This window comes from Triturus cristatus, chromosome 8 (genome assembly GCF_964204655.1).
Source record: "Triturus cristatus chromosome 8, aTriCri1.1, whole genome shotgun sequence".
Lineage (NCBI taxonomy): Eukaryota > Metazoa > Chordata > Amphibia > Caudata > Salamandridae > Triturus > Triturus cristatus.
In genome coordinates, this window is record NC_140591.1 from 1268419605 (window position 1) to 1268432606 (window position 13002).

At 44.3% G+C, this 13002-nt stretch overlaps 1 protein-coding gene across 1 annotated transcript in view; it reads left to right on the forward strand.

Annotated features, from left to right (window-relative positions):
• Positions 1–13002, forward strand: part of F5 (coagulation factor V) — a 582702-nt gene that overhangs the window by 300694 nt on the left and 269006 nt on the right. Inside the window, exon 12 of the mRNA XM_085622982.1 lies at positions 8613–8825. Within this exon, the coding sequence (XP_085479108.1) occupies positions 8613–8825 (213 nt within the window). The remainder of the gene's footprint in view (positions 1–8612; positions 8826–13002) is intronic.

Sequence of the window (13002 nt, forward strand, 5' to 3'; positions counted from 1 at the left end):
GGTCCCACAGCCCAAAGCAAATACCTCTGATTTCTTGTTATTGACCACAACCTGTGCCAGTGGGTCGGAATAAAGAAGTCGCACCCACCCGATGAAGCCAGGTCCGAATCCCATTTTGGCTAGGACTGCAAAGAGATATGACCATTCGATGGTATTGAATGCCATTTTGGCATCCAGAGAGATCACTACTGCATCTTCCTGGATAGTATCCAGTCTATTATCACCAATATTATCCATTCTGTTGATCTATCTCATAACTCATCAAGCACAGGGTCTATTTCAGAACTTTAGGTACCAACTGCTACATAAACACCTCTATTAAACTCCCACCCCCTCAATAGGTGTCCCATGAAACATTACAAACATTGCTTGCTCTACCCACCAAACAAACCTTATATTAAATCATGCTTGACCCCAGGGATCTCACTTCATCTTTCTGTTCTGGAATGCAAGGTCTTTCTGCAATAAAACATCCTTCATTACTGATGTTTTTGATACCCAAAGCCAACCTTTAAACTTCACTGCCACCACTGAGACATGCATTTAAAACTCTGCTAATCGTCACACCAACTATGGCTCCTTCACTTATACACCAAGAAGTAACCACAAAGGTAGAGTAATTAAAACCATAGATGAAAAATTAAACTATCACCGCAAAATCAACCATCAAGTAAAAATCTAGTTAAAACCACAGCTGAGTCAATTTAAATGCTTCAAGCAAATCATCATACAACATCATATAACAGAACAAAAAATTAAGTGAGTAGGCCGTTTTATTTTGGCCAAAAATTTACTTATTTTCACGTGTTTAGAAAGGTAGAGTACTTGGCATCATGATCAGCACAACCCAAACATGGCAAAGTCTACTTCAACTGCACCACTTTCATTCTTTGAAAAGCATTAAACCTCTATCATTGCCCACTTCAAAACAAATGCCCTACCTCTCTACCACTCACTTTTTGGCATTGTCTCATTTTATGAGAAAATCGTTATTGGCCATTCACATTTTTGAACCCTTGACCCCCTACTGTACTGTAGGTACTGTAACCTAAATCTTATTATCCTACAGCAGAGGACCCTCTGCTCCCATCTAATCTTAGACCACTCAGTACTGAGCACACACACCTTTGATCTTTCTGTCTCTGACCATGGCCTTATACACACTCTGGTGAATATCCCTCCCCCCAAACCCATCACTTTCTCAATCTCTACAACCAAACATGCTCAGTCTCACTGCCTGCCTCTAACACCAAATTCACATAGACCTTACAACACTACATCACACCACATCCTTTGAAATAATCCAAACGGCTTTTACTTCCAATTATTCCCTATATACATTCTCTTCAAATCCTAAACTACTCCAGCTGTGGATCACAACTGACATTCACACACTAAAACCAAGGTGAGGGCACTCCCACTCAAATGCCGTTATCATGAGACCCCAGATTACCTCAATGCTAATAGACTTCCCTTCAACACACTCTCTCTGGTGCTTGACAAAGCCAAGCTGCATACTTTCAAAATATATAAAATTGTGCACCCAAAGGAGAACAATGATGGACAAAAGTCCAATTATGTTGTGAAAAATACAGCCTCAGCAACACATTTCGGTCAATAATGAACTTCTAAAGGACTGCAAAGACAGTATATAAAACACACATCTATAAAACCCATAAGTGCATATATATCATAAATTACAAAACTTTACATCCATGACCCTCAACCGAACACCATCCCACATAAGCAACATGAAGCATATATATATATATACATGTATGTATATATATATATATATATATATATATATATATATATATGTATATATATATATGTATATATATATACACAATTTAAAAATTAACATACTCCCACATGCTAGAAAGGGCAGCAAATTAGTTGCCCCCCCCAAAAAAAAGACAGAGGCAAGGTGACGGGAGAACATTATTTTAAATCAATATTTATTTATTTATTTATTTATCAAATTTATAGCGCGCATAGCTGCCCCAGCAAAGGGGCGTCCCAGCGCGATCAGAGAAACGAGAGAGTGGCGGGACAAGAAGGAGATTATACAACGGCAGGGAAGAGCCAGGTCTTGATCGCCTTGCGGAAGGAGATATGAGTCTGTATCTGTCTGATGGAAAGAGGGAGTCGATTCCACAGTAGCGCTGCAAGACAGCGGAAAGACCGCCCCCCAGCTTTTGCTCTCACCGTCCGAGGTACGATAGCCAGCAGCTGGTTGGATGATCTAAGAGATCGTTCAGGTGTATACGGTTGAAGTAGCTTAGATAGACCCAATGGAGCCTGTTGAGAGAGAATTCTGTGAGCAACACATAAGGTTTTAAATTGAATTATTTTCTCCACAGGCAACCAATGCAGCTTGGGAAGGATGTGTGCGACCGATCCAGATCTCGGGAGTGCCACTAGCATACGTGCTGCGGCATTCTGAGCTCTCTGTAAACGCATGATACAGGATTTATTCGCCCCAAGATACAATCCATTCCCATAGTACAGTCTCGATAGTATAGTCGCCTGGATGATGGTCTGACGATCTCTAGGGGGAAAAAAGCCCAGTACTGGCTTCAAACCACGCAGTAGGCCAAAACACGACCCAGCCACGGCCTTGGCTTGTAAGTCAAAAGTCAGACCGCTATCGATCCAGAAACCCAAGTTTTTGACCGCTTCTTTGGGCACCGGGGCTGGCTTAAGGTTATCAGGCCAGCAATGATCAGACCATAGGTCCCGATCTTTTCCAAATACTAACACCTCAGATTTACTGGCGTTAAGTTGGAGATAATTGCTGGCCATCCAGTCTGCCACCTCAGCAAGATCTTCCCTGAATCTACTTAGATTAGCGGTGTTCTTTTTGGAGTAGGCAATCACTAGTTGGGTGTCATCAGCGTATGACACTATTGACAGACCCCTCTTCCGAGCCACCTGGGCCAGCGGTTGCATGTAGATATTAAACAAGAGGGGGCTCAGGATAGACCCCTGAGGCACTCCTCGTTGTAAGGCATACCTCCGGGATTGAAATGGTGGCATCCATATCTGAAAGGATCTTCCAGTTAGAAAGGCTCGGCACCAGTCGAGAGCCAGATCCCTCACTCCAATATCAGATAGCCGCCTTAGTAGGATTTCATGGGAGACCGTGTCAAAAGCGGCACTTAGGTCGAGAAGAACTAAGGCCGCCGAGTCCCCTACATCCAGTATCCCTCGGATTTCCTCCGTCACTGTCAACAAGGCAGACTCAGTGCCATGCCGGGCTCTAAAACCGTTTTGCAACGGGTCAAGGATAGCATTTAGTTCAATGAACTCCGTCAGAATAGTCTGGACATGTAGTTCTACCATTTTCGCTAACAAAGGAAGGTGCGAAATTGGACGATAGTTACCCGGATCGACTGGGTCCAGCGACGGTTTTTTCGGCAGAGGGATAACTTTTGCGTGTTTCCATGTTGCAGGTACTATAGCTGACTCTAGAGAGAGATTCATCAGTTCAAGATACACTGGTAGAATAACGTCTCCATGTGCGTTCCAACTGTTTACAATGCTTCTTTGCCTTAGCTAGCGACTCGTTGAACCAAGGTTTAGTTTGGTCCCGTTTTACCCTCGTCAGCTTAGCTGGGATGCAATTGTCCAGACCAGCTGTTACCCAGTCATGGACTAACAAATCCGCTACCTCCAGATCTTGTGGTAGTTGAGGCCTATGGCTCGACCAGTACGCCGACAGCTTACTGCTGTCTAGCTTATGCCATGGTCGTTTAAAGGTGGAGATTGGGCAATGTTCTCTCAGCTGGCCCTGCCATCTTAGTGTAAAGGTCACCAAAAAATGATCTGTCCAGCACTGTGGGGCAGGAGGATCCGTCATTAGCCAGGTAAGATTTGAGAATAGAGGATCCAGTAGGTGTCCAGCATCATGTGTGTGCTCTTGAACCCACTGAACCAATTGGAGTGCTTCTAGATCGGCCAAAAAGCTCGAAATTTCGGTCTTTTCAACAGCATCACAGTGGAGATTCAAGTCTCCAATAATGCTGAAATTTGCCGCTTGGCAGGCATACAGCGCGGTCTTATTTACCAAATCCTCCCGGAAAGCCCCCGAAGGTCCGGGCGGGCGGTAAATAAGAAAGCCGGAAATGGTGAGGTTGGGATTCATCCTGATTTTAAACAGAGTGCTTTCGCAATCCACCACATTCTCTCTATTGAGAGCACAGGAATAGATATTCTTAGTGATGATTGCAATACCGCCTCCTCGTTTCCCCAATCTGTTTAGGTTCTGCATGTTAAAACCTGGGGGGAGAGCCAACCAGGATTCCGTAGTGGAGTCTTGAGTGAGCCAGGTTTCGGTTAGGAAGAGGACGTCGGGGGATTCATCTACCAGGAGATCAAAAACTTCAGCATGATGTTTTAATAATGACCTACAGTTTATACTCATGAACTTAAAATCCGTGTAACCAAGGGGGTCAGGTTCTTGAGGCACCCCCGGCAGTAGGTAAGCACAACCACTACATTTGAGAGGACCAGCAAGGGGATTATATGTGTAAGAAGAACATTTAAGCTGTAAACTCAACAGCTCATCTCGTGAGTAACTACGGGGTATAACAGGGGACAGGACAAGGGGCCTGGCATCTGGCGGCGGTCTGGCGCAGACGGGCGCAGACGGGCTTGCCTTTGGCGCGCCTTCGACGCGCCGCCGGCGCGCCCGCTGCACGCGTCCGCTGCGCGGTCGCGTCAGTGCCCCCTGAAATAGCATTCCCTCCCGGGCCACTAGAGCGTTGCCTGCTGTTTCCCCCAAAATGGCGGATGCAATTTCACCTCCCGGTTCCTCCAGGCAGCTTCTATCCTGCCAGCACCCCAGCGCCAGCGGAAGCAGCCCCTCGGCACCTCAGGACAGATCACGGGGAGATTTACCGGTAAAAAGAATGCAACATTTAAAATGCTTTTGGAATTATTCCTTAGATGTGACACGAGTAATAAAACTTTCAGCAGTAGTTTACGGCGCAATTTTAAAATACAGCTCGAAATACACAAGTCTTTCAGTGTAGCACGTTCCAGGCAGACACACTACCTGACTCCCGGCTCACACCTCAGGAGTCTCTAACTGCGCGGTCGCGTCAGTGCCCCCTGAAATAGCATTCCCTCCCGGGCCACTAGAGCGTTGCCTGCTGTTTCCCCCAAAATGGCGGATGCAATTCCACCTCCTGGTTCCTCCGGGCAGCTTCTATCCTGCCAGCACCCCAGCGCCAGCGGAAGCAGCCCCTCGGCACCTCAGGACAGATCACGGGGAGATTTACCGGTAAAAAGAATGCAACATTTAAAATGCTTTTGGAATTATTCCTTAGATGTGACACGAGTAATAAAACTTTCAGCAGTAGTTTACGACGCAATTTTAAAATACAGCTCGAAATACACAAGTCTTTCAGTGTAGCACGTTCCAGGCAGACACACTACCTGACTCCCGGCTCACACCTCAGGAGTCTCTCGAAGAAGATCAAAAGAAGATAAGGAAGCTGAGGCAGCTGTTGCGCTATACAAGTTGGGTTAACATAACATAACATAACATGGTATGTTGTGCCAAATTTATTAAATGATTGATTTTTGGATTTTTATATCTCAAGAGAGATATAAAAATCCAAAAATCAATCATTTAATAAATTTGGCACAACATACCATGTTATGTTATGTTATGTTAACCCAACTTGTATAGCGCAACAGCTGCCTCAGCGAAGAGGCGTCCCGGTCGCTGCCAGCAACAAGACATAGAGGCTAAGGCCTAAGCCGGGGGGAAGAGATAGGTTTAGATATCCTTCCGAAACATCAGATAGTTGTCCAGACAGCGTATCTGGGAGGAAATGGAGTTCCAAAGTTTAGCCGCTAAGCTGCAAAACGACCGTCCCTCGGCACGTGCACGTTTCACCCGAGGAACGGTAACCAGGCATTGTCCCAAGAAACGCAGAGGGCGCAAGGGTGTATAAGGCACTAAAAGATTGGCCAAAATACCCGGGGAAGAGGTCTTCAGAATTTTAAAGGTCAGGCAGAGGGCCTTGAATTTGATACGCTTGGCCATAGGTAGCCAATGTAACCGTCGAATGGCACCGGTTGTCGGGCAGCTTCTAGGGAGCCCAAGCATGGCTCTGGCTGCCGCATTTTGGACCCTTTGCAGACGCATGACCTCAGCCTTATTTACCCCCAGGTACAGTGAACTGGAGTAGTCCAACCTTGACAGGATAGCCACTTAGACAATCATTTGTCGGGTGGACAGATCAAAGTACCCCAACACCTGAAATGATCTCTCAGAGAGGAAGGATATAAACCACTCTAGAGCTGATCCGGTGATACCGGCCTCCTCCACACGATGTAGTAGGATCTGGTGGGAGATTGTATCGAACGCGGCACTAAGATCTAACAGTATCAGTGTCGCGTTGTTCCCAGCATCCAGAACGGTCTGCAGATGTTCGGTCACAGCAAGTAGAGCTGTCTCGGTGCTCTGACCCGGGCAGAAACCGTTCTGTGAGAGATCCAGGATACCGTGGTTGTCCAAAAATGACGTTAGAATGGAATTAATATGTGCCTCTGCAATCTTAGCCGCCCAAGGTAAAAGAGTAATCGGACGGAAGTTTTCCATTTTGGCTGGATCCAGTGTAGGTTTTTTAAGAAGGGGGACCACCATTGCCTGTTTCCACAGCCTAGGGACCACAGCAGTGGAGAACGAGGTATTAATCACCTGGCACAAAGTTGCCAAGAGCACAGGCAGCGAGTTCATGAACATCGATTCCATTTCACTACTGATTTTACATGTGTCCGGAAAAAGAGGACAGCATCTTGTGTCTAGTACAGTCATCTTGGTTTTTCATATTAACATTTTATATTCATGTGTTTTTCATAGCGATCCCCTCCACAATCCTCACAATCTGAATTGGGCATACAGCATATTGACGCCTAATAATAAAAATACAAAATTCTTGTACGCCTGTATAGGATTTTATCCTAATTCGAAATAACAAGTCATTTCTGCACGCAGTTAATGTCTACACATCCGGAATTCCAGACTGTATCCATCCCCATTGAAAAACGAAAACGAAAAATATCCATCCCGAAATAAGCCTGGTCCATGTAAGTAAGAAAAGAAAAGACAAAGAGAGTTGGGCCAGGCGGCCAAGTAAGGAACCACAATAATAATCCATCCTTGACATTTCCCCTCAAATGTTGCAAACTTTACACATTTCAACAACATTCTTTCAAAATATTATCTGTTCACTACGCCCGCACCCCAAAGGTCACCATAATTAGAAACATCCTTTCCACTCTATTTGCTGCTGCTCCACCTCAGTCCTTCACCCCCAGCAGCCACACTCCACCACTCTCTCAGGCTCACATTGTACTACACCCCTTGCATTCTGTGCCCCATTCACCCCTGCCAGATCTCAAGCTGACAGAGCTTTAGCTATTTGCTATAAAGTACTTTTCTGCCTAAGGTAAATTGTCAGTTATTCCCTTCGATCTGGCCTCTATCCATTTTGATTAAAATCATTTGTGATTTTCCTTTACTTATATTGCCCCATTATCTTGCTGCAGTCACCAATCACAGTATTTTAATTTGAGTAATTAGATACTACTGCTTTCCAAAATATGTGAGAGAAGGAATTGGCCGATATATTTCCAGATAATTTTGCATTTAGAAGAATATGGAGATAACTCACACAAAGGCGAGGAGTCCACAAGTTAATAGATAGTAGAAATAGTACGACTACTTGTATATAGTGTGTATTTTTGATTTAACTGCTACCTACCGACTGATTGCTAGTTTCTGGCTATTCACTACCCTATCTCTTTCGTGAAAATTATTTGTTGATATTAAGAACGCAAAATGAACACTATCAAATTAGTATGTATGTGTTCCTCTTCTGTGTTTATTCTTGCATGTAAATAAAAAGTGCCATCTTTAAACCAACGTCGGGTTGTATTTGTTCCTCTTCTGTGTTTATTCTTGTATATAAATAAAAAGTGCCATCTTTAAACCAACGTCGGGTTGTATTTGTTCCTATTCTGTGTTTATTCTTGTATATAAATAAAAAGTGCCATCTTTAAACCAACGTCGGGTATGGTGCACAAAGGGGGTTTGTCGCAGTAGAATACCATTACATCTCTGTGGCCACTCCTTCCTTGGCGCAATCATGGACGCACAAATGCTGCCCATTAAAATTGGGTGCACACACCGAGGTTATTAACACCCACTTCCTGATTAGCATTACAAAATGTCGCCTCTCACTCAGTGAACTAGAGACATAATATTGCAAGACGGGCAGAATGTAAAACTGATATCAGAGAGAGGGTGCAGCTTCCTGAGGGGCGTCTTCCTGTTCTCCCAATGCTGGGGAATTCTTACCACCTCTTTCATACAAGTGAAGGCCATGCAGTGCCTTGCAGCAACGATTTCCCTTGAATAGCAATCTTTCAGAATTTTGCAGTGTGTATTTTGCAATGTTCAATGCTTTTTTGTGTGAATTGCAGTGACATTTTCCAATTACAAATTGATTTCACGTGTTTAGCTCTATAATGAAAATATGCATGGAGAAGAGCTTGGACGCCATGTTATAACCTGTTCATTTACCTTACAGCCATCAACGGTTACATGCACGAGGCCATTCAGACCTTAGGATTCTGCCACGATGAGGTCATTCGCTGGCACATAACCACTATGGGTGCTCAGGGTGACATACTAGCAATAGACATTGCTGGCCACTCCTTTAAGTATAAAGGAAGGAACGAAGACATTCTAAACATCTTTCCAATGGATTCAGAAAGTGTTACTGTAGAAATGGACAATCTTGGTAAGTAGTTGGACTTTTATGTTGAACATGCTCTCGCCCTTCGCCCACTCACCAACAAGCATGCTCATAGTATGATAGAATTTGCACCACTGCATAAATGGAGCAAAAACCTTTGCACTGTTTGTTGTTTATCAGTGTGACTGAAGTGTATTGGATCAGTGGTGGTGGGCAGTATCCGGCAAGGACTGAAATGGGAGTAATAAGTATAAGGGAATAGAGGAGGTAAGGGTAGATGCATAATAAAATGGATAATTGCAGGAGAGGAATGTGAATTGTTAATCCTTCCCTGGCAAAGGCACACAAAGGAGGAAAATCAAATGATAGTAGCAAACCGAAAACCAAAGACAGTGCATCAGAAAGAGATTTTAAATAAGAGAAATTTGTTTGAAAGGACTAGCCTCATATTGAGGCGGTGTTAGTAAATAGAGGGAAGTACAAGGTCATAATGAGAGGGCATGACGAAGTATGGAAGTGGAGACAAATGAGAACGGGAACGGTATTGGCGCATGAGAAGGAGGGATATGAAAATAGTAGGAGACGTTCTACTGCATCACAAGGAGGAGCCTTGGCACACTAGGATATGAGAAGTTTTGTAATCATGGAAGTAAGAGAATGGTGGTGAGTGGTAGCAAATGTCTGTAACTACCGAAAGGGTTTTGGAGATGGGCTAGGGACAGCCAGGAACACAGAAATTCCTCATTTGTAACTGATCAGCAGATAGAGTAAAGCGATCGGCCTGAGGAGTCTCCCTACCTCACATTACAATTGTTTAATTTAAAATGAACAGTATAAAGATACGGAAGTGCCTAGTGACACCGCACCCATATGTTGCAATTTTACAAGCAATACAGATAATTCCAATGGGATAAGAAATGCTCAATGAGGACCAATCAGGGATGTTTGTGCACACTTTCATACTGAAAAGGGAACAGTAAGGGAGTGGCTCACTCGGTCAAGAAAGTGTTGACATGGTGATTCTCAAAATCCATGGTCAAAGAGGGTTAATATTAATTTTGGTTCTCCCTTTTCAGAACTTCAAGGTGGCAATAGGTTCCAAAAGTAATGAAGTGCTCTCACCACACTCTGAAACTATGGTATAGGGAGAGCCCAAGTCGGTTACCATTTTAACAGTCATACCTTAAATCACCATGCACTCTAGTGATTTATTTCCACCCTATTTTCATTAATTCACACGTAAGACCACATTTTTCTCATCATATCATGGAAAGAATTCGCCAAAGCACACTTTATACCAAGTTTTTCCTGCTATCTTTTGCACATGATGCAAATTGTGTTGCACTTTAATAGCAGAACATTTATTGTTACTACATGATAGTAATTTCCACAATAGTAGCACTTCACCCCACCGTCCTTTTAAATGTTACTGTTCTGGTAATTTCCCTTCCTCCTTACCCCTACCTCACTCATCTTTCATTCAGTTGTTTGTCTTATTTTCTCTCATATTGTTGGGGGCTCCTGAAGTGCAAGTTCACTCTTCACCTTTCTTAGACAACTCACTATTAGTATCGGTTAGTAAAAAGGTCTCTAGTTGGCAGAGGTAGGCACATTTGTCCAAATAGGATCTATTGCTTCTAGTCAGGATAAGGGGGATACACACTTTAGATAAACCCTGCTCACCCCCTTGGTAGTTTAACATGAGCAGACAGACTTATCCCAAAGGCAATAGGTAAAGTATTTGTACTTAAAACACACAGTAATAGAGTGATAACACCACAAATAGACACCCCATCAGTTTAGAAAAATAAAGTATCTTTATCTAAACTCAACAAGACCAAAACAACAGAAATCCAACATACAGGTAGTAAAATAGCACTTCAAAAATATATTTTCAAGAATAAAGCTTGTAGAAAACAAATAGCTCCACCTGGGACTATTTGGACGTCATGACAGCAATAAATCCAAAGTGCAGCGCCAACCGCGAGGTACAACGCATCCGGCACGGAGTCACATGGACCCCCAAACAAACAGTCCCTTGGAAATGAAGTCTATGACGATGCACGGCTTCGTGAAGATGAGGCGTCGGTGCCGAGGTCGATGCCGGCTCCCTGGCTGCCACGGGGGAGGCGAAACATCGTGTCCACAAGGAGGCGATTTGTCGAATCCAGGACTGGGGAAGTCAGTTGCATCGGCAGTGAGGCGTTGGTTACAGTGATGGTGCAAAGTCGACGAGTTCGTGGAGTCACCCTCGGTGGTTATCGACACCGCGATAACAGGATGCAGGCGCTGACTGGGTCGGTGCGAGCACTTGTGTCGGGAAATGCCGATAACTGTAGACTTTGGCAGGCGTCAAAGGGCGTCGGAGCTGTGGTGCAGGCCGGGCGGTGCATTGTTCACTTCACGAGTGGTGCCCCTGGCCTCGGTGCATGTCGTGGCATCACGACGGTGTTGCTGACGGTGTCGGAGACAGGTTTTCTTGCTTCTCTTTGTTTTCTTACAGCTCCAACAGCAGGAACAACCTCCAGAGTCCCAACATTGAAATTGGCAACTCCTGGCAGGCCAGTACTCTCAGCAATAGAGTTCAGGGGAGCTGGGGGTGAAGTATGTCCCTGAGACTTCAGAACAGTAGGCCAGCACACACAGGCCCTTGGAGATTCTTCTTCGAGCAGGTTCACAGCAAAGTTCCAGTCTTTGCCCTTTCCTTGGTTGAAACAGCAACTGCAGGCCAACCCCACACAGCTCACAGCAAAGGGGTAGTACTCCACCTCACAGCTCTTCAGCTCTTCTCCTTGGCAAAGGTTCCTCTTGAGTCGAGAAGTGATCTGAAGTTCTGTGGTTTAAGGTCTTCTACTTATTCCCCATTTTGTCTTTGTTCTCTTTGTGCAAGGGTCTCTGAGCCCAGTCCAAACCAGTTCTGTGCTCACTGGTTCAGTATGACTACAGGGGGTGGAGACAGCATTGTGCAAGGGAGACAGGCCCTATTCAGGTGCAAGGAAAACTCTTCCCACTATTCTAAATGCAGCAAAGGTCTATTTAGCTCAGCTCTGAGTCATCCAGGAAGGGCCAGACATACCTCAACGCCCCAGTGGCTGTCTACAGTGAATGCACATCCCCAGCCCCTGCCACTCCAAAACCAGACAGTCAATCCACAAACAAGTAGAGGCACACAGAATGGTTAAACAAGAAAATGCCCACTTTCTAAAAGTGACATTTCCCAACACACAATGTAAAAACCTTTACTGACAGATGTGTTATTAAAATCTGAGTTCAGAGAGCCTAAACTTTATTTTTCGATCTTGTCCCAATGAGAAGTTATACTAATAAGTTGTTACAAAGTATCTCCCATTCTATCCTATGGGACAGATAGCCTTTCAATAGTGGAAAAACGAAATTGGCAGTATTTCACTATCAGGACATGTCACACACAGACACCAGTACATGTCCTGCCCTTTATATGCACTGCACCCTGCCCATGGGGGTGCCTTAAATGTAAGAAAAGGGAAGGTAAGGGCCTGGCAAGTGAGTACACTTGCCAGGTCAACTAAATTGTTTAAAACTACCACAGACACTGCAGTGGCAGGCCTGAGATACCTTTTCAGGTCTACTCATGTGGGTGGCACAATCAGTGCTGCAGGCCCACTAGTAGCATTTGATTTACAGGCTCTAGCACAATCAGTGTACTTCACTAGGGACTTACCAGTAAACCAAATATGCCAATCAGGGAGAACCAATTGTAATACCAATTTACACAGGGAGCACTTGCACTTTGACACTGATCAGCAGTGACAAAGTGCCCAAAGCATCTAAGTCAGCAAAAACTAAATCCGTCACAGCATCAAAAATACAGGATGTAGAGGCAAAAAGTCAGGGGAAACCACGCCATATATGCGAAGTCTAATATTATTCATCACTGTTTCGCCTCAGATGAAATCCCCCTAAAATAACTCAAAAGTGTATTTCACCATCAGAATTTCAAAATTAGTCACATATGCATCTATATTTTCCGATATTCTTTATTTCTTGATAACAAAATGGATATTAGAATATTTTTAAGCAAATCTTTGGCTCATAGTATGCCACGATTACTGCTAAAGCCTCAACATAGTCATTAAATTCAACATTCATTGTGAGAGGAGGCGACCCTACTGAACTACTTGGACATATTCTGCAGCCTAGGTCTAATGATAGCAAGACAAAATATGGCTGTGTGGAGCAAACC